The sequence below is a fragment of the Telmatherina bonti genome (assembly GCF_933228915.1).
Source record: "Telmatherina bonti genome assembly, chromosome: 2".
In the NCBI taxonomy this organism is placed as follows: Eukaryota; Metazoa; Chordata; class Actinopteri; order Atheriniformes; family Telmatherinidae; genus Telmatherina; species Telmatherina bonti.
The window spans coordinates 14733889-14757629 of record NC_136620.1 but is presented as its reverse complement, the minus strand read 5'-3'; the positions used below and the strand labels follow the sequence as shown (position 1 = coordinate 14757629).

The 23741-nt window shown below is 41.4% G+C and overlaps 2 protein-coding genes across 2 annotated transcripts in view; both read left to right on the top strand.

The window, feature by feature from the left end:
• Positions 1–223: 223 nt before the first annotated feature.
• On the top strand, positions 224–14500 carry LOC306763650 (carbohydrate sulfotransferase 1-like; the record flags this gene model as incomplete). The annotated part of the gene is made up of 5 exons (XM_079250510.1): positions 224–553; positions 5526–5739; positions 5812–6038; positions 11509–11726; positions 14164–14500. 5 exons carry the CDS (start codon positions 224–226, stop codon positions 14498–14500), a joined length of 1326 nt encoding a protein of 441 aa, XP_079106636.1.
• Positions 14501–21886: 7386 nt separating this feature from the next.
• LOC306764325 (anoctamin-1-like) overlaps positions 21887–23741 on the top strand; it is a 55147-nt gene continuing 53292 nt past the window's right edge. Inside the window, exon 1 of the mRNA XM_079251451.1 lies at positions 21887–22156. Coding sequence (XP_079107577.1) covers positions 22064–22156 — 93 coding nt within the window. The 5' untranslated portion in view covers positions 21887–22063. The remainder of the gene's footprint in view (positions 22157–23741) is intronic.

Sequence of the window (23741 nt, the reverse complement as noted above, 5' to 3'; positions counted from 1 at the left end):
GTATCGTATCCCCTGTTCTTCTGTCTGTAAACATCTGGGAAGTGTGGAGACCAGTCGCTGGAGTTTTAGGAGAGAAACCTTGTCCTGCTCTGGTCTGATGCAGGATTCTAGCTGATCATCCCTCCAGGTTCTTCACCATCACAGTAAGATCATTAACTTCTGGTTTTGTCTGTGTCCTGCAGCAGAGCAGTCCTGTGGATCCTGATGCGTCCGTCCAGTCACCATGCAGTGTTCCTGGAAGTCCGTGGTACTGCTAGCATTAGCCTCCATAGCTATCCAGTACACAGCCATCCGGACCTTCTCCACCACCCCGTTCAGCCTGCTGTGCTCGGTCGGTCTGGCCTCCACCAGCCGTTCGATCAACTGCACCCTCAGAGAAGCAATGGGAGCCTGCAGGGACACACCAGGATGCGATGACGTTCTTTCCCCAACTCCATCATCCATCTCCTCGCCTCCCTCCCATAACGCAAACAGGAGAACCAACATCCTCATTCTGGCCACCACACGGAGCGGGTCTTCGTTTGTGGGCCAGCTGTTCAACCAACATCCAGAGGTCAGAACATCATGTGCGTTCATGTAGATTCCAGAGATTCAAGTCACGTGGACGATATGAAAACCATAAAAGCAGAAAACACAAATGTTCTCCATTGTTTTCCAGACATAGACATTTTCAGTCCAGCTAATTGTTGATCTACAAGAAATATTCCATCATACTTTAAAAATGCTCCAGGAAAATGTCTGTTCCACTGCATTTGGTGATGGACTAAATATTTTGTACAACAAAAACATACAGAAAACGAACGTAGACAGCTCAAACGGTGAAGAAATGAGTGTTTGGTGGATTTTTTGTTCGTGGTAACAGTGCTTCTTAATGATAAATTGTGTACAGTTCAGTTAACTTATAAATGGAGCCACATTTATAAGGAAAATGTGTTTGTGGACAGGAGAGCTGAGTGGGTTGTGTCTGTGTGTGTCTGTCATGAAAAACTTGCCAAATCTTTGTCAGACAGCTGGTTCTGCGGTTGACTCTTGTTTGGTGTTGGTAATTAGACTGAATGACTTATGTCTGACAAAACAAGACGTGTTGGGAAGATAAGTATGTCTGTATTTATCAAACAGGGACCTCAGCATCATGTTGAAAAGCACACACAGTCTGGTACTTCTTCCTCATGCTGGTCACCAGTTCAGTCATTCTGGTACCAACAGCAAGAGGATCCTGGTTTAGGTCAGGACTGCAGGCAAGCCATCTATCCTGTTGAGGTAGTCTCTGATAAACCTCACTCTGCAGGGGCCAGCATTGTCATTATGGAAAACAGAGTTCATTCCCAGACTGTGGCGATATAGAATTCCTCCATAATGTCAAGCCCTGTTTTCCAGATAGAGGTATGCTGTCCCACATCGTCACACTGCCTTCACAAGAACATGTTACTCATCGCTGCAGCAATCAGCAGCATTCTCCATGTCTACTCCACACTTTGACCCTACAAGCCAGCTGAACTCTGTTGCAGGACCATGATAGTGCTGCAAATCAGGCAGAATCAGCTGTTTGCCAGAAAAGTTTTGCCAGATTTTTCATGGCATAATCCACATAATCAACTCTGTCCCACAAATACGTTTTCCTTACAAATGTGGCTCCAGTTAAAAGGGAAATAGACGTACTTTCCACCATTATAAGATCTATTACCAATAAGCATCACAACAACAAAGAAGTAATCCAAACAAAGTGGTTGCAAAGGTTAAGGTTAATCACTGAACACTAGGGCTGTGACGATATGCTTTTGTCCCGATTCGATTTGTTTCTGATTTTTTGGGTGCCGATTCGATTTAAATTGTGATTCTTACAATTTCTCTATATTGCTGATTTTGTAGATTAAAAACAAAAGAAATGTATAAAACTTTTTCTTTTTGTTCGTCATTTTTCTTGATTTGAATGAGGAAAAACAACACAGTAGCCAGATCATCATTCTGCTGCTATTACGCCCAAGAAGACAAGTAAAAAGATCAATAAAAACAATTAAAATTGCAAAAATTTCATAATGGATTACTTTTATTTGTTTAAAAAAAATGTGATTTTTTTTTAACAAAAAAAAAAATCGATTTTAAAATTGTGAAGCAAAAAAATCCAGATTTTCGATTCGATTTTCCCACCCCGACTGAACACACACTTATTACATGCGTAATAATACAGAGGAGTGCATGAGCTGAATTTATAAAGCTTGTAGTAAAGTTGAATCACATGCTGTAGAAAGAAAAAGCAAAAAAAAAAAAAAACCCAAAAAAACAAGAAAATGAACAAGAGATCCTAAAAACTGTGCACTTTTCCTTCTACTTCTTTTCCTTCCTTACTGCTGATAGAGAAACGGGTATGGGTGGGGCTATACCTGAGTAGAAAAATTACAGTCTGATTTCAGCTGGTTTGAAAAATATTCATTACTTTGAATAATAGATTTGTTTGGCCAAACATTTGAGGAGTTCAGTGTGTTGGAAAAGGAAAGAAACAAGCAGAAATGGAAACACAAACCTGCTCCTACCACCCACCCCCTGCCTCAGGTGATGTATCACTTGGCATCCTGTAAAACCTAGACTGTATGCCATGAGAACAATTCAAAAGCATACATACACTGTATTTCACAGGGGACATACGGTTAAAAAAAAATATTGGAACAACAAAATCAAACAATGTTAGATAAAAAATAATCCCAGACTTTAATTAGGAACAACAGACCATCAGAATCTGGGTATTGTAAATTTTTCTTGCAAGGAATTTTATGGACTCAATATAAAGTCATATTATTTTCCAGCTGTAAATGAATGTTTGCAAAAAATCTCAGAGTTTATATTTGTAAATTCAGTTCTGTCATCCTGCACAAGGAATCTGCCCCCCAAAAATAAGTTTGTAGACATTAAGGATAGGACTTGAATGGTTGTAAAAAAGGTTTACATTTGTGGGAAAAAAGTAATTTAGCATCAAACTTCATGTGAGACTCTAAAGTTGCAGATGTGAATTTTGTTCTTTTTATACTTCTATCTGATTGGATGGTGCCTAATCTAACTGTACAATCAGAGAGCAGGTGGTTTCTTGTTCTTCTGCACCACTGCAGGTTCTTAAAGAGGAGTAAATATGTTTAAAAGATGGGTGATAGTATAACCAGAGTGGTTTGTTTAATGGCGCTCAGTTTGACAATCTTTGTGACTAAATTATCTCAATCAGTGGTTGGCAAACTTGATGAGTCATTACAATGAGGTATAACTTGTTAGGATTGTACTACTGTGCAATGAGCAACCCAGCCCGGAGCTGCTGAGTGAATGTGATAAACTGATATTAGGCTATTCCGTCTAATACTTGAGCATCAGATGTGTCAGGCTCTCTCTACAAACCACCACTTTCTCCTCTACCTGATCGCTCTTCTCCAGCTGGCTTCTCTGTGCCACAGTTACCATTTCTGTTTGATAGCAAAGTTAAAAATGCTACAATATCCCAAAGTTAATTGTTGGATTGTTGGCCCGTTGGGGCTGTACCAAAGATGGTTGTTAGACTTGTTCGCTCAACAGTTCGCTCAAGCTTCATTTTGAAAATACACAATTCAAAAGTTCAAACCTTTTTTCTACAGACACCCCCCCCCCCCCCCCCCCCCCCCCCCAAACCACGCCTCCAAATTACGGAAACACAATAATTGTTTCCGACGGATTGAGCAGGAAGGAACAAATGGCAGTTGAGTTAGATGGACATATCACCATTGTTTAGAATGGGCTGGTAAAGGGGGGGGGTTAGGGGGTATGTATGTGTGTAGAGTGGAGTATGTGATGGGGTGTGTGTGGGTGTATAGAGGTGGAGCGAGGTGGAGGGATGGGGTCGGAGTATGGGCATGTATAGGGGGACAATGTATAAGGGGAACTGGGGTGGATTGAGTGTAAAGCAGAAGTGTGTGTGGATGGGGACTGAGTAGGGGGCGCGTGATGAGTGTGAGGGTGTGTCATGGGGAGATGGGGTGTGAGTTTGAATGGGGTGGGGGGGGCAGAGGAGCGGGGGAGTGCGGGATGGGGTGTCTGTAAGCAACAGGATAGATAGTGTGTGTGTGTGTAGGAAGGGAATGTGTGTGCACATATGTGAATGCGTGTGTGTGTGTGTGTAAGTGTGAGTGTTTGAGAGTGTGTGAGAGTGTGTGAGGGTGTGAGAGTGTGAGTGAGTGAGTGAGTGGTAGGGGTGAAAGGGCCTTGGTGGCCGGGGAGTGCGGCTGGTGCACTGGGGCGCGGCCTGGCTACCATTCAGTGGCGGTCTGGGTATCCTGGCTCTCCATTGGCGTGGGCTGTACCTTCTGCCTACGGGGGTGGGGGGGTTGCCTTCGGGCTCTTGGGGTCCTGGGGCCCGCATTCTGTCTGCCCTGGGTGGCCGGTGCCCGGCAGAGCCGGGCTTTGCCGCTCCGGGCTGCTGGAGCCTGTTCCCCCTCTGCCACCTCTTAGGTGGATGCATGGCTGGCTCTGGAGCTGGGCGGTTGGGATCTGTGCTTGGGGACGGCCGCCAGCTGCTTGAGCCTCGGGGTTCTCCGGGCCTTCCTCTTGCCTGCGTGTGGGCGGGGCCACATTGATCACTCTTCTCTGAACACGTTCCACTCTGTATGTTCTGCATGTGACACAGTCACTGAGTCGCCTGCAGGTTCAGTTACTAACAACGGCTGGTTTTCTTCCTGTGTGTCTAATTTAGCTTGTGAGCTCTGGGTTTTCCTGATAGTTGATGGCTTCGTCCTCCCGCAGGGGGAACATGACTCCAGTATGTATAGGTGTATGGATGTGTGCATATATAAGTGGGTGTGTAGGTGTGCTTATATACAAGCAAATGTATGTAGGCTGTTCTCTTTTTCAATCTTTTTTTTTTCCTTTCTCTCTCTCTTTCTCTCTCTCTACGAGGTGTTTTCTGTTTTCTCTTCTTTTCGATTCTTTTTCTGTCCCTCTTCTGTCCTCTCCGGTCCGGTCCAGCAGTACAAACTTTGTAATACAAAGAATTATGCAAAATAAATTGAAAAATAAAATTAAAATCCAGAATATCAAGGGGAGCATTATATCTATGATGCTTCCCTTGGCAAAGTAAATTTGCCCAGCAGAATAGAGCATCCAGAAAATCCATTTTGCCTGCTTAAATGCTGGACAAGACAAAAAAAAAAGAAAAAAAAGAATGGGCTGGTAAAAATGTTTGGTGTTTTTTTAATTCCTGCCCGTTTGACCGGTAGCTAAATATCTTTAATTTTGTGTTAAAGCATTACTTAGTTGGTTTCAGTTGGGATATGAAGGGGATTTTAAGCAATATAAGAAAAATGCTCCTGGAAAATGTCTTCTACCGTTCTCTAAATGGATGCTTAAAACTGAATAACTCTGTTTAGAAAAAGATGTGCTGCAAATTAATTCTAGGCAGCGGAGCATTCTATGTGTTTTTCAAAAACAACCTCTGACTATCCAAATGATTGTCATGTTGGAATTCATCTTTCCTTAGATTAAGTCTGTTGACCTCTTTGTTGTCTTTGTCTCTGCAGGTCTTCTACCTTTTTGAGCCTTTGTACCATGTCCAGCTGGCACTGCTGCCTCGCCTGGCACAAAGTCGTAACCTGTCTGAGAGGAGGGTGATGCTGGGAGCAGCCAGAGACCTGCTGAGGTCTCTGTATCAGTGTCACCTCCACAGCCTGGAGAACTACATCCAACCCCGTCCTGCTCAGCATCTGACCGACAAGCTGTTCCGACGAGGAGCCAGTAAGAGACTTGCCCGTCCATGTCACACCAGTGTCTTTACAACATGCTAACGTGTGTATGTGTCGTGTTTAGGTCGGTCTCTTTGCTCCGCACCTGTGTGTGAAGCCCAACTCGGCCCAAAAGAGCAGAGTCTGGTCCTGTCTGATGAGGGTGAATGTGTGAAGAAGTGTGGACCACTCAACGTGTCTCTGGCAGCCGATGCCTGCAGAGAAAAGCACCACGCAGCCATCAAGACGGTCCGGATCCCACAAATTAGCGACCTCAGAGCTCTGATGGAGGACCCAAAACTTAACCTGAAGGTAGAGGAACATCTCACTCGGTTCACATGGAGCTACTACTGTCAGTAGCTGCAGCAGCCAATAACTGTCTACATGTTTGCATCAGCGTTACATTTCCGATCTGACCTTTACTGTGAACACGGTCCTGAAAAAGTATGATGTTTACATACATCACATATGAATGACATAAGTCATTTTGACATGCCAAGAACATGATTCCCAAAACAGCCAAAAATGAAAAAAAAAACAAAAATGAATTTCAAATATAAACAAGCACCACCGTGGGTATTTGTTTCCATTTTACTGACATCAGTTTTTCCCTCTTAATTATTCTCTATCCTCTTAGTACCAGACGTCCTGTGGGCAGGATGTGACAAATATATGTTCTCAGTACTTGGCCTCCTTTCCAAGTCCTTTCTTGTGTTAGACACCATTAGAAAGTTAAGATTCATTGAATCTGAATGTATAAAATTCCAGACTGCAATCATAACTAGATTCAGTAAATACCTGTTGTAGAACAGTCGGAAATGAAATTTATCTCTGAAGCCATACTCCAGTAGTAGATGACACTGCAACAAAAACACTCTTGTTTCATCAGCTAGTAAGAGTAGTCCAATAAAATAGCTGGTCCACAACAAGTCTTATATCCAAAAACCCTTTAGCAAAAACTGAAGGATTTGTAGGATCTAGCTTTTTGTATCACATGCAGGACACATGCAGGTTTCCGTAGGAGCAAAACACTGAGCTGCATCAGACCAAACGCTGAACGCTCGACCCTGGTCACTAAACTGCCACTTTTGTGTCCGACGCCCAAAACGCTCCCAACGCTCCTGCCGCGTCTGCCGCTTGTGTCTGGAGCAAGCGGCAAACGCGGCGGAAAAGAGAGGAGGGAGGCAGCGCTTTTCTTCCGGTCAGTTTGAATGATGGCAGATTTAGTAGAGATATGACATGGTTTTATTTAATAAATAAAGCTAGAGAATGTTGTCGTAGGGCAGTGATAGTCAGTGTTAATGCAACAAGAGCCGCACTCAGCAGAGAGCAGCCGCCACCCCCAAACAAAGCGTTGCTAGGCAACGTATCCTGCTACGTTGTCAAATCAGCAATATTCAGTTTTTTTTTTTTTTTTTTAGCAAGGAATGGTTATTCTAAATATTGCACGGAGTAATCGCATCTCAGCCCCGTGTCTGGGTTCACCACAGAAATCCTCCAGGAGCCCCAAGTTCAGTTTTGCCCATCTCTGGCTTTTGACGCGCGTTCCGCACGGAATGCCGACGCCCAAAACGCTCAAAACGCGACGCGAGAAAGCTCAACGCCCCCTTGCCGCTCCTCCACATAGACTTTACATAGAAACCTGCCGCTCTTGACGCTCAAAACGCGTTTGGTCCGAACACACTGTGAGTTGTCATGAGATTACCGCATTCTTCCACATTGCACCATGAGCCATTTCTCACATTCAAAAACTTGAATTATTCAGGCAGATTTCTTTGTACAGGGTGAAAAAACTTGATTTACAAATACAACTTATGAAAGGATTTGCAAATATTCCTACATTGCAGCAAAATCCTTATCACTTTTTATTGAGCCCATAAAAAGGCCAGTAGGACTGCCATAGCTTCCTAAAACATAGTATGTTTCTGGATACTACTATGGGGGTAGAGAGTGGACTTGTAAATACACAAGCAGGAATTATTGAATGTCAAACAGCTTAGGCTGTTAACAAGACGGAAAGATACAGATTCAGAGCACTTTGGCCACCACCGAGTGGTTTTTGAGGTTGAGGACTTTTTCCCTCCAGAATCCCTTCAGCTATACAACACAGTGGTTCTGAGGCACATCGCTATGAGCTGTCAGCGCCCTTGCACTGGCTTGCATCAACAGCTCCAGCAAGCTCTGGCAAGCTGTGGAGACTCATGGCAGGTTGATGCAGCTGTTGGAAGTACTGCTGCAAGTTGCTGCTGCTGTGAATTGAGTTGATGCCTGTCACCAGATGATGATCAGCAGGTAAAGAATAAAGTCCAGACCTATTTTCATACCGTTCAAAAGCACAAACTTGTCCTATTGCAGCCATATTTTTTCCCAAAGCTCTGTAAAAGTCATTCTACGTCAGATAACAGTTTTACAGCCATGCATATGTGTTGGTGGGTGTAATTTCTATGCCCTCAAGGCCATTCTGCCTTTTTTTTTAAATTTACTTGTGATGCAGGGGAGCACCAAGTTTACGGATACATCATGACAAACAAAGCCTGGTTTTATTCTGTAGGGGCTGTTTTGATCAACAACAATATAAAGTGTTTTCATCACAGTTAAGTTATTATGTTGTTTACAGCTCAAAAATCACACTTTCAAGTGCAGTTTCTCTTTAAGAACCCTCAGTGAAATTTGCTGATCGAAACTTGTTTTCTTCACATTGAAAAGGGCTCACCAACGTCGGACCTCGCAGCCAGTGTCTTACAGGTTTTTAAATGTTTTCCTGCTGCAACACACCAGGTTCAAATACTGGGTCGATAAGAGGCTTGCTGCTTGTAGGACTTGACATAAGATACTGGAGATTGATTGTCATGATGTGGTTTTAGTATAGTTTTAGTATAGTTTTCGTCTTGTAGTTTTTCCTCCCTGTGTATTTCGTTTAGCTTCCCCTAACTAAGTTAATGCTATCCACCTGCGTCTTGTTGTGTTTTTTGTATATAAATGCTACCTGGTTTCTGGTTTCATTCTCTGGTTCATTGGCTGTGTCTGTTCAGTTAATTAAAATATATTCATAGCATTTCCTCTGCCTCTCTAGCCTGCATTTGGGTTCACATCTCCATGCATCATAACAACCATTTCATCTGAACCAGATGTGTTGCAGTGGGTAAACACTGAAAACATGTTTCAGTGTTTCCCCACTGCGAGTCCAAGAAGTCCACCAACTCTGAACTCAAGAACTCCAGAACACAAGAAGTCTAGAGTTGGTGATCCCTGCCTTATAGCATTCATAAACTCACTTGCTTTTAGAAGGCTAGCCTGGGTCAAAACAGAAGGGTGGCCTTTGTTAGGAATTAGAGGAATTATATTGGTTCTTGAGTAGGTGTGTAAATGATTTGTACTTGTAAAACTGACTTGTATTTTCAGACTAGCAAAGGTAATCTGTATTTGTTGATTTAATTTCTATTTGTACTGATAGTAACAGTAACAAATATGGAGGTTCAAGTTAGCAAATGTGTCACTATCATAGTTCCATACAGAACCACACAGACCTGATACAGGGGGCTCAGATATGTACAGAGGAGGTAATAAACAGGCCCAGGGCCAGAAAAATCAGGAAAAGAGATGTAACAATGACAAACAAAATTCAATATGATTGATCAGTACATGGTGGTCTGCATGTTGATGGGAGGTCAGTCAGCTTGTGTGAGCACTTTTGGTGTGAACTTTGATTGAAAATTTAGCAGATGCTTCTCTTAAAAGCAACTTATCTGAGAGTGAGAACAACACAAGCAAACAAATCAAACAGTAAGGGTGTCCTAATTAAGGGGTAGTCAGACTACTTTGAGACCACTTTAACACAGTTCACACAGTTTAACCATGTAGTGCTCGAGGCAGTGAATTTTTTTTTAAAATTTGTTTTGTTCTGTTTTTGCTCCCTTCCCCTCCTTAGTCTGCTAAAAATGATTTCATCACATAATATCTTCAGGTTTTTCTAACCCATTCTCATAAGTAGAAGAGGTAAACTAAGGTCAGAAATGCTCCTTGAAAAGCTTAGTTTTTAGCTTGCTCTTAAAAGTAGACAGGGACTCTGCGGATCAGCCAGAGTTCAGTAGATCATTCCACCACCGGGGAACAACTGAGGAAAAGAGACTAGCTACTGATTTTGTCTTGCATCGTGGTAGGAGCATTAGGTGTCTTTCATTGGCAGAACATAACTCTGGATTAAGATTAAGAGTTGTTTCAGTTATTGCCTTGTAAGCCAGAATTAGAGCTTTGAATTTGATGCACATTGCAAGTGGAAGGCTGTGAAGTATGATTAGCAGCGAAGGGACATGAGGTCTTATGGGCTGGGTTAAGACCAGACATGCTGTTGCATTGTGAATCATCTTCAGGGGTTGAATTGAGCATGCAGGCAGGCCTTTCACTAAGGAATTGTAGTAGTCGATGTGTGAAATGACCAGAGCCTGAATCTTGAATTGTGTTGTGTTTTCTGTTAAGTAGGGCCTGATTCTCCTGATGTTGTAGAAAGCAAATCATCAACCGAGACAACATGGATCTTAAAAGTCACCAAATGACACCAAGATTCTTTGTAGATGACATAGGCAGAAGTGTAATGATGAACTGCACACTCATCTGCTGGGTAAGGAAGGATTATCTGAAACCACAATAAGCTTGGTATTGGAAAGATTTAGCTAAAGGTGGTGGTCTTTCTTCCATACAAAGATATCAGCAAGGCATGCTGATATTCTCTTTGAGACGGCTGGGTCATCAGCTGGGAAGGAAAAGAAAAGCTGAGTGTCATCCCCGTAGCGTGGTAGGAGAGGCCATGAGAGCTAATCATTGAGGAGATATATAGTTAAAAGAGAAGAGGGGGGCACCCCTGCTTTTAAAACCCATGCGATTTGGAATCCCCACCCTTGCCAGGAAGCTCTGAAGATCTTCCTGTGAGTAAAGATGTGAACCACGAGAGGACAGATCCTGAGACGCTAAGCGAGAATGTGGAGAGGATAATCCGCTGGTTGACTGTGTCAAAGGCAGCGAGCTGAAAGAGCAGCTTGTTGGGGCAGGCTAAGTTGGTCAGGCTCAGATAATTGTTTACCCATTCAGTGAAGTAGGAAGCGATCGTTTCTCAGCCAACGCAGCGGGTCGCTGAGCAGTTGGTGCAGATAGAAGACAGTTAAATACTATGAACAATTGTGTGTTGTAAGCATTATGGATCACCTTCTGATAAAAGGCTATCTTGGCAGCCTGTAGGCTGGATGTGAAAGAAGCAAGTTTTTGTCGGTACCCAGACAAGACGTTTTGCTCTTTTGATTTGCACCACTTTCTTTCTGCTGCTTTGAGTCCTGCTGTCTGATCCTTTAGGCCCTCAGTGAGCCGTGGACTGGAAGATTTTGTGTAGCTGTTTTTGACACCAGAAATTGCTTAAACCTGTTGTAGCCTGTTTCTGCCACTGAGCGGAGCTCCCACAACCTGAAACAGAGCGAAAGCTTTGTTCTGCTGGGGAAAAGATGTTGTCTCTTTGTTTTTAATACTTCTCTGAGAACCTTCTGTGGTCTGCTTCCTGCCTGATCAGGCCAACTTTTTACCAATGCTGCTTTGCCGAGCAGCTGTAAGCTGTGTCACATCACATCCCCGTAGCTGTATGTCATTGAAATTAAATGCCGTTAAAAAAATATGGGACAAAATATGTCAATTTTGTTTAGCGGACTTTACACTGGAAACGCTGACTTTATACTTATTCACCTGTAACACAGAGTTGCATAGTTTATACTGTCCCAGTAAATACCTTCATCACTCTCAGGTGGTCCAGCTTGTCCGTGATCCACGTGGCATCCTGGCATCTCGCATTGAGACTTTTCGAGACACCTATCGGCTGTGGCGTCTGTGGAGGGCAACAGGACGTCGACCCCACAACTTGGACCTGAAACAGATCAACACAGTGTGTGAGGACTTCCTCCAATCCGTGTCCACAGGCCTGGCTAGACCGCCATGGCTCAAAGGGAGGTACATGCTGCTCAGGTGAGAAGAATGAGGCTTACAGGATAAAGGACAGATAAATTTGTGTTTCTTCTTAAACTGTTAAAAAAAACTTGTATTGTTTGATCAAAGTCAAGAAGCTTTTTCCAACAATTAATGTTGGAAAAATGTATTTAATTACATTTCTATTCAGTAGAAAAGTAAGGTGAATAAGGTTGGGCTAACCAGTGGCTCCTTTGCACATTTCACCTTTCGTTTGGCCATGAAGCAGATGTGAAAACCTCCATATCGGACAGCAGCTTGGCGCTGGGTGCTGCATGAGGACCAAACCTATTGTGTGTTCTTTTGGGTAGGGCCCTGCGGCAGTACCTGCTGCTGCTCATTGATAAGAGGGAATGATACCAATTTTAATTTCGGTTTTCAAAGGTTTTCACCACCACAAAAATCTGCTAGATTTGTCGCTCATCACTCTTTTTTTAAGTGAATCACAAAGCTGAGCTTCAACATGTGGACCAGTGTAATTGCTGTACCAGAAAATTGTACACAGATGAATGTTACAGATTGGAGTTCTTAAATGTTTCTTAATAGCAATTTCTTTTGAAATTAAATAGTCATATTTAATTTGTGGAAGCCCCCCTATGTACAGTATAAGGGAACACCTAAACAACACAATGTAACTCCACATCAACCACACTTCTGTGAAATCAAACTGTCCACTTAGGAAGCAACACTGATTGACAACCAATCACATGCTGTTGTGCAAATGGAATAGACAACAGGTGGAAATTATAGGCAACTGGCAAGACACACCCAATAAAGGAGTGGTTCTGCAGGTGGTGACCACAGACCACTTCTCAGTTCCGATGCTTTCTGACTGATGTTTTGGTCACTTTTGAATGCTGGCGGTGCTTTCACTCTAGTGGTAGCATGAGACGGAGTCTACAACCCACACAAGTGGCTCAAGTAGTGCAGCTCATCCAGGATGGCACATCAATGCGAGCTGTGGCAAGGTTTGCTTTGTCTGTCAGCGTAGTGTCCAGAGCATGGAGGCGCTACCAGGAGACAGGAGGAGGCCGTGGGCGGGCAACAACCCAGCAGCAGGACCGCTACCTCCTTCTTTGTGCCAGGAGGAACAGGAGGAGCGCTGCCAGAGCCCTGCAAAATGAGCTCCAACAGGCCACAAATGTTCATGTGTCTGCTCAAACAGTCAGAAACAGACTCCATGAGGATGGTATGAGGGCCCGACGTCCACAGGTGGGGGTTGTGCTTTCAGCCCAACACCGTGCAGGACGTTTGGCATTTGCCAGAGAACACCAAGATTGGCAATTTCACCACTGGCGCCCTGTGCTCTTCACAGATGAAAGAAGGTTCACACTGAGCACATGTGACAGACGTGACAGAGTCTGGAGATGCCGTGGAGAACGTTCTGCTGCCTGCAACATCCTCCAGCATGACCAGTTTGGCAGTGGGTCAGTAATGATGTGGGGTAGAATTTTTTTGGTGGGCCGCAAAGCCCTCCATGTGCTCGCCTGAGGTAACCTGACTGCCATTAGGTACCGAGATGAGATCCTCAGACCCCTTGTGAGACCATATGCTGGTAAAGTTGGCCCTGGGTTCCTCTTAATGCAAGACAATGCTAGACCTCATGTAGCTGGAGTGTGTCAGCAGTTCCTGCAACACGAAGGCATTGATGTTATGGACTGGTCCGCCCGTTCCCCAGACCTGAATCCAGTTGAGCACATCTGGGACATCATGTCTCGCTCCATCCACCAATGCCAAGTTGCACCACAGACTGTCTAGGAGTTGGTGGATCCTTTAGTCCAGGTCTGGGAGGAGATCCCTCAGGAGAACATCCACTGCCTCATCAGGAGCATGCCCAGGCATTGTAGGGAGGTCATACTGTTACACAAATAAAATACTCACATTCGAAGTCGAACGTTAACTTTATTTCACTGACACCATGTTTACCACATCTACACCGACCCACTTCCTTCCGTCCACACCTTTAGAATAAAATAAGACTTCTACTCATTTCACAATAATACATATATAACAATGAAACATGTACTAACCAAAACACAGTTACTGTATTTTAAACTTATCAATACAGGCACGTGGAGCCCACACACACTACTGACCTCATTTTGACTTATTTAAAGGACATTACATCAAAGTGTGTTTTTCCACTTTCATTTGGAGTATAACTCCAAATCCAGACGTCCATGGGCTGATACATTTGATTTTCATTCATAATTTTTGTGTGATTTTTTTGTCAGCACATTTAACTATGGAAAGACAAAAAAAAATTAATAAAAAAATTTCTTTCATTCAGATCTACAACGTGTTACTTTAGTGTTCCCTTTATTTCTTTTAGCAGTGTATATATGGCTGCATGGATGTAGTTGGGTTATGTTTTACACATTTCTGACAGTTTTGTTTTATTTAGATAACTTATACTTATGCTCCCTCTTTTGTTTAGGTATGAAGACTTGGCCCGGTTTCCCCTCCAGAAAACCCGGGAGCTGTACAGCTTCCTCGGTCTTGTTCTGGACCACAATGTCGTGGACTGGATCCTGAACAACACTCGGGGCAGCAGCGATCTATTGTCCCGACAAAAGTTTACCACAGTTCGGGACTCTGCAGCCAATGCAGAGAACTGGAGGGTGAAGCTGTCCTTCGATATGGTGGTCTACACCCAGACTGCCTGTCAGCCACTTTTGGGCCTCCTCGGATACAAAACAGTCTTCCATCCCAGAGACCTGAGAAACTTCTCACACTCGTTAGTGGAGGACAGGACGTTTCTCCCATTTTTGTAAGCTGATGGTTACCATAATCCACCCAGACATAATGGTTCATGGAAAATGTGGTCTGGGTTCCCTCAATCTGTCTCAGACGGAGGAAGAACTGTGTCCATCAATCGGTTTCAGACTTTTAATAATCAGTGACAGATGGGACATCCTCTCCCACACATCATGGTTTTTTTGGAGGTCAGGTCATCTGTCTCACATTAATTTATTCTCTGAGCAATCAGCTGCGTTGGTTCTCGTCTTTTTTTCCTGCTGAGGCACTGCTGGGTAGATTTCAGTGACAGTGCAGATGGAAAGTTAAATGTTTGAGTTGTTTATTCAGTTATAGCATGCTTTATTTTTATGGAGTTTTATTTCTGTGTGTTATTTAATAAAATGTCAAAAACTAGCAGAACGTGCTTCATTTGTAGGCAAAGACATTCATCTGGACGACGATGCTAAGCAGTAAAAGATTTTGTAACAAAAACTGAGTTACTCATCATTTGAAATGAATGCACAGAAGAAAACAAGAGGCAGTGGACATAACATTATATTTTAATCCCAGTAGAGCTCAAAGAACATATTAAATGTTAAAAGTGAGACATTTTACCATGTCATGGAAAATATTAGCTTATTTTAAATCTGAGGTTAGCAACACATCAATTATAGTATCATCGAGAGATTTAGAGAATCAGGATTGCATGAGACTGTTTGCATGAGACAATGGTAAAGGTCGAACTGGACTCTGGTGATCTTGGAGCTCTCACACAGCAATGCATTTACAGTTATTAAAGCAACACAACATAACTTTCTGACTATAAAAGTCCATGCTTTTGATGGTATAGTGATTTTTACATTCCTGGAACATTTGTTGCCATGCAGCACACTTTGAAATCACACTTCACTATTCATTTGTCTCGCAATGACCATCATGTTCCTGCTGTGTTTCGCTTTATGCAGCATGAACTAGATATCAACACACTAGCCATTTAAAAGTGGACCATGGGTGACCCATCAATGTAACACAACAGGACATTATCAGAGGAGGTAAGGAAAAGAGAGAGGGAAAGGGACAGACAAAAGATAAGGCAAGATATAAGACTGACTTTTCCTGACTGGAGATATCTCAGAGAAGTTACAGGGAGAAGATGGATGCTGATTTAGCCATTGTTAGGGGTTGCCAAAATATTAATATACCTGCCAAAGTCTATTTGTATGGCATTAAGACAAGAGGGGATGCTACACAATGGTAAATGTAACCCTGTTCCAACTTTTAAAAGATGTGCTGCTGCCGTCCGATTCAAAATGAGCAAATATGTTCTATGAAAGGCTAAAATGTCTCATTTTCAAGATCTGATATGTTGTTTATGTCTTTTGGGGATAATATAAGACATTTCATTTTTAATCCTTAAAAAAAATAAATAAATAAATAAAAATAAAAAAAAATCCAGAATGTGCCCTGCAGGTCACAACTCACAAAGGGACTGCAGGGACAAACCTGAATCTGGATCCCTGGGTTCTGGAGTTTTTGACAAACTAGGACAGAGGAGGTTAAACCCCAGATACTCAACAAAAAGATCATTACAGCTCAGCTTTGCTTTAGTACCTGTTAAACCTAAGAGCTTAAATCAAAGGCAGCTGCACTTCCTTTTGTCTCATGGAAACATGTCTCCTCTCATTCAAAAGGCCTCTTCAGGTCTAAACTGACTGGAGAAGACTTCCAGACTTATAGGCTGTAGTTTGGACAGTCACACTACAGGGTTGGTGAAATCACATGAATATTGTTGGGACTGCTGCCATCTGTTAGTTGCTCACCTGCCTCACCAGCATGTGATGCCCTTTAGTCACAAGACTCTAGATTAGGGGTCTGCAATGATTACTAAAAAGCCATTTTTGCCACTTGTGCTCGCAAATAAAGATAGTTTAAAACCATGAAAGTTATTTCACTCTTAAAAAATAGCTTTGAATCAACACATTTTATTGATTTTTTTAAGTGTCAGGACAAAAGAAAATAAAGAACCTCGTCATTTGACTCATCCCAAATGCCTGCTGGAACCGAAATCAGTTTGCTGAATTATTTGCTTTCATTTTGTGTCATTTTCTGTCCTTGACAACAAATCTCCAATTTTCTGGACAATTTAACTTCTTTGAAATATCTTCCATTTGTGAACAACTTTACTATCTCCCGAGTTGCCACAAAACCCATAGAATTAAACTCTATTTTGCTCTAGAACCAGTGAGGAAGGTACTGCATGAAGCTCAAAAGTCACAGGCTGCAGACCGCTGCGCTCGGTGTGAAGTGGAGTCTTGGCTGCGCTGTAGGTGTTGGACAGATGAAACCCAAGGCCACCTGTCCAACACCTACATGCAGCCTTGACGAAGCCTCCCAACACTCCTGATGTGCCTTTTGAAAGAACTGTGTTCAAATGTATTATTTGAATGCATTAATTTGTGCAGAAAGTACATTAACCTGTTTTAATACTTGACTGGTTATTTTTATGCAAAGTCATATGGCACCATTAGTACGAATGTGACAATATGCAATAAAACATTTAAGACAAGCAGAAGCTCAATTTTCTGAAAGGGTAAATGGCCCTTTAGTCTTTTACCAAATTCAAGGAGAATTCTTGTCTGTGAGGAGCTAGGAAAGCAGCACTTCCTTCCTTAAATTTATAGTATTAATGCCTTTTCAACCTTTGCTTCAATAATGTCGAAAGGCAGACAATAGATGGCATCGGTGCTTAAAGAACCTCAGGAACTCATCACATCTCTATAAAAGATGGACAGTTGCCTGGCAAGAAAGGGAAAATTTAAATGATAAGGATGCAGCCAGGTAAGAACCATCCTTTACTGACTATCGCCCACTCACTACAGTACGCGATAGCCACTCTACTTCAGTCTTGAACTACAGCAGAGTTTTCACTGCTACACATCCATGCTGACAACACCTAGGAAAAGCTTTACAGTTGTCAGAGGTAAAGAGCAGCGAGCTTGGGTGTACACGCCACAGATTTCCACTTTCACTTGGTGCTCCAAGCCTTTATCCAGACCTCCAACTTTAATGACTCCAAACATATATTCACTTTTGTATGACAAAGCCTTTTACTGAGGCCCTAAATGAAGCTGAAAGTGTCAAGCATGTTCTAGGTACACAAGAATGCATTGTCTGAGACACCGAGCCTGACAAACAGACTATGAAGAAAGTGATTATAAAGATGTAACTCATCAACCCACATGATGCCCCTCTGCAGCCACCATTATCAAGCATCTCACCTTCAAGCTTGTCACAGTATAGCCCACACTGGCTGAAACGTGTTGGTGTTTTTAAGGTCACTATGGCCATGCCGCAGAAATGAAGGCATTTTAGTTATTTTTTACCAGAGAGCCTTGGACTTTTTTTGGACAGTCTACTCTAGAGAGAGTAGACTGTCCAATCTTGTGTGTTTGTTGATGGTGAAAAACTCCAAGTGGTGTCTCAGTTAAAGTATGCTGGCACACTGATCACTAACTTATGGCAATTAAAGGCTCAGACAAAAAGTTTGCCAGCAAATGAAGTTCAGCATCCTCATATATATGCACAACTGTATGGCCACTTAGACTGCTTTTATGTAGATGTATTCAATAATTCTACTGTTTAGAGAAAATGGTAATAACAGAATATTTAAATTGAATCTAAAGAAGTGACTGCTTACCATTCAGGTTTGTCAGCATTGATATTACATAGATTTTTGCCAGTTAGACAAATACTTACATTACTTAGTACATTTGTTTTATAGTATGTTTATGTGCCCTTTTTTCTTTCAGGATTCTCCAACCTTTTTAAACATCCATCTATAGATAACATGTAAAATAGTTATCTGACACATTCACATTTTGATGTTCTTCCCTGTATTTGAATTTAAGCTTTCAATCAAATAAAAAGGAGCACATTTAATCTGCAGAATCTGGTTCCAGCTTTTACTTTTCCAGCTGAGCAGACAGTCACCTGTTCTCAGTTACCTGCTGGAGGTGGGGATAAACATTGTACCTAAAGAAGACAGCACTGACAGGGCATGTAAAACCCAACACATCACCCAAGTCTTCACTTCGGATTGTCTCTGTGACATGCAGCTCTGCGTCGAAGCATGAATCAGGATCATCATCACTTAAGATGTTTTTAATTACATTATAAATTAAATGTGGAGTTTTTTTTTTTTTTTTTAAATGAAACACACTGAAAACATTATAATGCTTGATCATCATCAGATTCAGAACTGACTTAAAAAAAATTAGACAGTGATCTGACTGCTGAACACAAAGCTTTGACCGTTCTTGTTATAAAAACTAAGTTACTGTATGTGAACACAAACACAACTCCCATCTGTTTCCTGTGAGAAGCAAACTCTGACCCCTACATCTTGCTCCCAGTATCAAGTCAGACACATGGTCTCTCTTGGGACTTGACAGCCTGTGATCTGCAGGGTCTCTGCTTTCCTTTGCCTGATTCTCTGTATATTTTTTAACTCTTAAAGTCTAAAAATAAACTTGAGTGCGGATGTTGTTGCTGTGTTACATAAGCTTGTGGGACTGAAGTGTCAGGAATGAGAGGTTGTACAGAAAGTTTTTGGATCTCAGTTCTCACAAAGTAAACAGTCATGGAAGATGGGACAGTTTCCTGGAACAGCTTCACAGAACCAACTCCATGGTTCATGTATTGGTCACTCTTTTCTGTACATTAGGAGGAAAGTCGCAGAATTCCTCAACTTCAAAAGTTAACACTAACAGTGTTCTGAAGTCAGACTGTGTAGTCCCTGATCCAGTTTTATGGATCTCAGCTGTTTGCCCAATCCAACAGTGATGAAAAACATCCCTGCAGCATGACTCTAAACGACAGTTTAAGCTTTGACAGCAGCGCAGTCTTTTGAGCTGAAATTAGAGTAACAGTTTTGCAAACCGATGCTGCATGGCGACGATGGCTCCAGGAATCAGCATAACGATGTCAGTCTGCGTTAAGAATGGATCAGAAGCACAGAGTTTTATGGTCAGAAGCTTATTAGTGTAACCCTCAGTCCAACTTGACTTCAACACTTATCTGTTGCTCCCTCATCAACACAACCTAAATAATGACGGAAAAGGGATCTTAATTGGTCATTACTGGGATATCTGTGTGGCACTCTCATAAGACCAGTTTGTCAAACAACACATATAACATACAATGCAATTAAATTACACTATAAAATAAAAACAGACGGGTGAAAATATCAATAAAAAAAAACTCAAACAAAGCAGCAGTGATTATAATATCACTGGACGTCAAAAGGGGGACATTCACTAATAAATCAAATTATTGTGATCCTTTCTCAAACAGTGTTGCCAGGTTGGGCAGGTTGCCACCAAAGTATTCTAGTTTTTAACATATTGGGCTGAGCTGATGTGTATATATATATATATATATATATATATATATATATATATATATATATATATATATATATATATATACACATATATATAGTGTTGCCAACCTGGCAACACTGTTTGAGAAAGGATCACAATAATTTGATTTATATATATATTATATATATATATATATACATATATATATATACATATATATATGAAGAGAAAACATCTTGTAAACTCCACGGGGCTTGATCCACCACCATCCATCACACCACCACCATGCAGCCCTTAAAGCTGGGGTAGGTAATGTTGGGGAGCTAGCAAGACTTGAAAGTGGCACCCTGTCTTGTCTCTTCCTCATCTGAATTTGCTCCTTGCATGATCCAAGGCTTTTTTCCTTTTTATTTAGAGATGAATAACTTCAGTTTGATCCGAACATTTGGATTTGTCAGAGTTTATACAGATATACTGTAAACTGAGGGGTGTAAATATATTTCTTATTATTCATGATTACAAACTGTATATCAGGGCATACTATCGGGGCATACTATCAGGACAAAGAAACATTTCACCCAGAGTAAAAAAATAATGTCTCTGAGCAAGATTACCTACCCTAGCTTCAGTATGTTAAAACCTGAAAAGTCAACTTTAAGTCTACATAGAGACATCAGAACTGGACTGATGTGATCCACTTTTGGTCTAAGTGAGAATGCTGGACCAGTTGCAGTCTTATCCATCTGTCCCCAGTAAAACCAGTCAAAACACCTATCAAGTTTACTAAAGATAAACACAGCTTTTGTGAACAACTCAGTTTTTTTTCTTTAGGGGAACTTTGGTGGACTTGAAACCCAGCCCTGGAAGTGACTTTCATAGTTCAGGTCTGAATCCAGGTTGAGACTCAGAATCCTGGTTCCTTTATGGTTTTTAATGTCAGTGACTGAACTCCAGCTCTGAGTTTTAACGGCACTTCCTTTGAAAAGAAAATTACTTTTTTTCTTAACATTCAGCTGTTTATTTGTTTCAGAGACTTAACGAGACTTTGTGAGGAATTTTAATTCGGCGGTGACGTAGGTTTGTGTGTCCACATGCTGACATTTTTAGTTGTCTTGCCTAATCTGTGGATGTGGGAACATGAAAATGTTTGTAATACAGTTTCCAGAAACAAACCCTGCATAAAACCACTGGAACCAGTACAGTTCTACATGTCCTTCTGCTTAAAATGTGTCCTCTCTTCTGGCTTATGATCACTGAATACATTGCTCTACTGAAAATAGGCTCAGCTGATACTCCACCTGTTAAGGAGTCTGTGCTTGTTCACCTTCTTTCACCTGGCGGGTCAGGAGAGAAACTTTTAGGTTTAAATTAAGCAGCAGCTTCACATCATAGCAGATCTTACTTCTTTGCTCCGTGTTCTGTCCATGGCTCACAGCTAATTATACATGCCTATATTATGTTACAAGCTAAACTTTTCATGTTTTATCTTCTCACATATTATTCATGTTTTAATATTTTCATGATTAATATTTTGATGTTTGTTACTTTCCAGGTTTTTTTTAAAAATTATTTTTTATTTATTTATTTATTTTTTTTACATATTTTCATATTTTGTTTGGTTCTTTTTAATGTGTTGTTGTTTAATGTTTCTATATGATCACATTTTCATGTTTTCATGTTTTATCTGCAGAATTTTTGACTCTTTTTAGGTTTTTTTTTTGTTTTATTTTTGCAGCACTCCGTTAACACACTCTAGCTGTTCATGACTGAAGTCTTTTTACTTCCTGAGTCATGCTGATATGTCATTTACATGTAACACACTTATTTCACATGACATGTGACCTCTCAGTGAGACTCGGAGGGATGTCAGCTGGACGTGGAGGCGGCTGATCTTCCATCAGTGTTGAGTGAATACAGAGAAAGTGAGGGAGGGCACTTTGTGTTCAAAGTTTTATCGTTGTCTAAGTTTAGATCTTGGCTTGCAGACGGCTTCTCAAGTAACAAGGCTGCAGGCTCAGCTCAGGACTCCACTCTGCAGACGGGACACAGATCAGAGCTTTACAGACACAGAAAAGTGGGAAGATCCAGGGAAATAAGAGGGGAGGCAGTAGTAGGACTGTTAATGCCAGGAATAGTCCTTTATTCAATGGGAGACACACACAGGGACGCTTAGGACACACACTGGACTATTCCGTTTGGAAACCCTCTGCAGGCATCATGACCGAGGAACCAGGAGATAACCCGACTTCAAAATCTGAGCACTACACTCCACATTTTCTACGAGATGTCATCTTCCATGGAAAGTTCAGGGTGAGTGTCTACAAAGGAGACGCAGAATGACGGGACACTCAGAGAAGGAGACAGATAACCTGGCACAACCAAAAACCTGATCTGTTCAGAGTTTACGTCTTAAAAAACACACACAAAATAAAAACAAGCCATGTGTTGAGATATATTTTTCAAAATAAATGAATTTCTAAATTAAATAATTAATTTGTGAATTTAATGCATGAATTAATTTGCTTCACAAGACAGAGAGGAACTGGTCTGAGTTCTTAGATCTGACTGCTGTTTGACTTCAAATCTCCCAGAAAAAAAAACCCAATCAGAGACTGATAATAATCCAAATGTTTCTAAATGTTACTGGTATGTCTGAGTGATGTTAAAGGAAACTATGTGTCAGGTATCTCCTCTCCTGATGTAAGTGTTCAGTGAAGTACTATTTTCAGATGAGTTGTTTACAGACTGAAAGTGAGGTCTTTTGTGATTCTTTGTTAACCATTCAACAAATTTCCGATGAGAACCCATTTTATTGCATCTTTGCAGCCGCTCTCAATGGCTTTCAGAGATTTCTGACTGGTTTTTTCTTCATGCAGCAATGGTGGTGGAAGGAATATTGACTTGGCCTCTAGATGTCATTAAATCTTACTGACTTGTTTTGCAGATAATTGCATGTGAGGAAGAGGAGTATTTCCAACAGTCTCAAAGTTTTCTTACTGTGATAAATCTGCAGAAAACATTAAGGAACTTGTTTTTTTTTTTTTTGTTTTTTTTTTGTTGTTTGTTTTGTTTTATCTGTAAAAAAAAACCAAAGTGACATAAAAAGAGAAATTCTTTTTTCCATCTCTTTTCTCAGAGCAAAACCAGGCATTTTGCTGCCTGTTACTAAGCTGTTGATATGATTTCTGGTGGGCGTAATGTGACCACTCACATGAGCATTAACCCTAACCCCCTGCAGAGAAGCCTGCTATCCAAAATATTGGGAAATATATTAAAAAGCAGCTGTGGTTTTACAAATAAGATCAGTATCTCACAATTCAGCTGCTTGTGACCAAAATTATTATTCTGTTTTTAGAATCTAATTTTATGGGGAGTTCAAAACAAAACAAGTAACTAATAAACCACTACTGCTGTTTACTGTTTTATCATTAACTTAGATCCAGCCATACCAGATCCAGAATCTGAAGATGGATGGATGGATGGATGGATGGACGGACGGGTGGGTGGATGGGTGGATGGATGGATGTGTGGGTGGGTGGGTGGATGGGTGAATGGATAGATGATGGATGGATGGATGTGTGGGTGGGTGGTTGGATGGTGGATGGGTGGATGGATGGGTGGATGGATGGGTGAATGGTTTGATGGATGGATGAATAATTCATTTAAATTCCAGTGTGTTTGCAATGTACTTATTTATAAGTAATTTCAAGGCTCGTTATCCAGTTTACAGCAGCCCAACAATAATCCTATAAAACAATAAGATTTAAACACATTGGTCTTTTTAATAATCAGAGATAAAAATAAAAAAAGACATAATTTAAATGACAGAAGTAAAAAAAAAGTAACGTTTCCTCTTTGGGCTGCAGCGCTTCATCAACCAAGCTTCTACATGCAT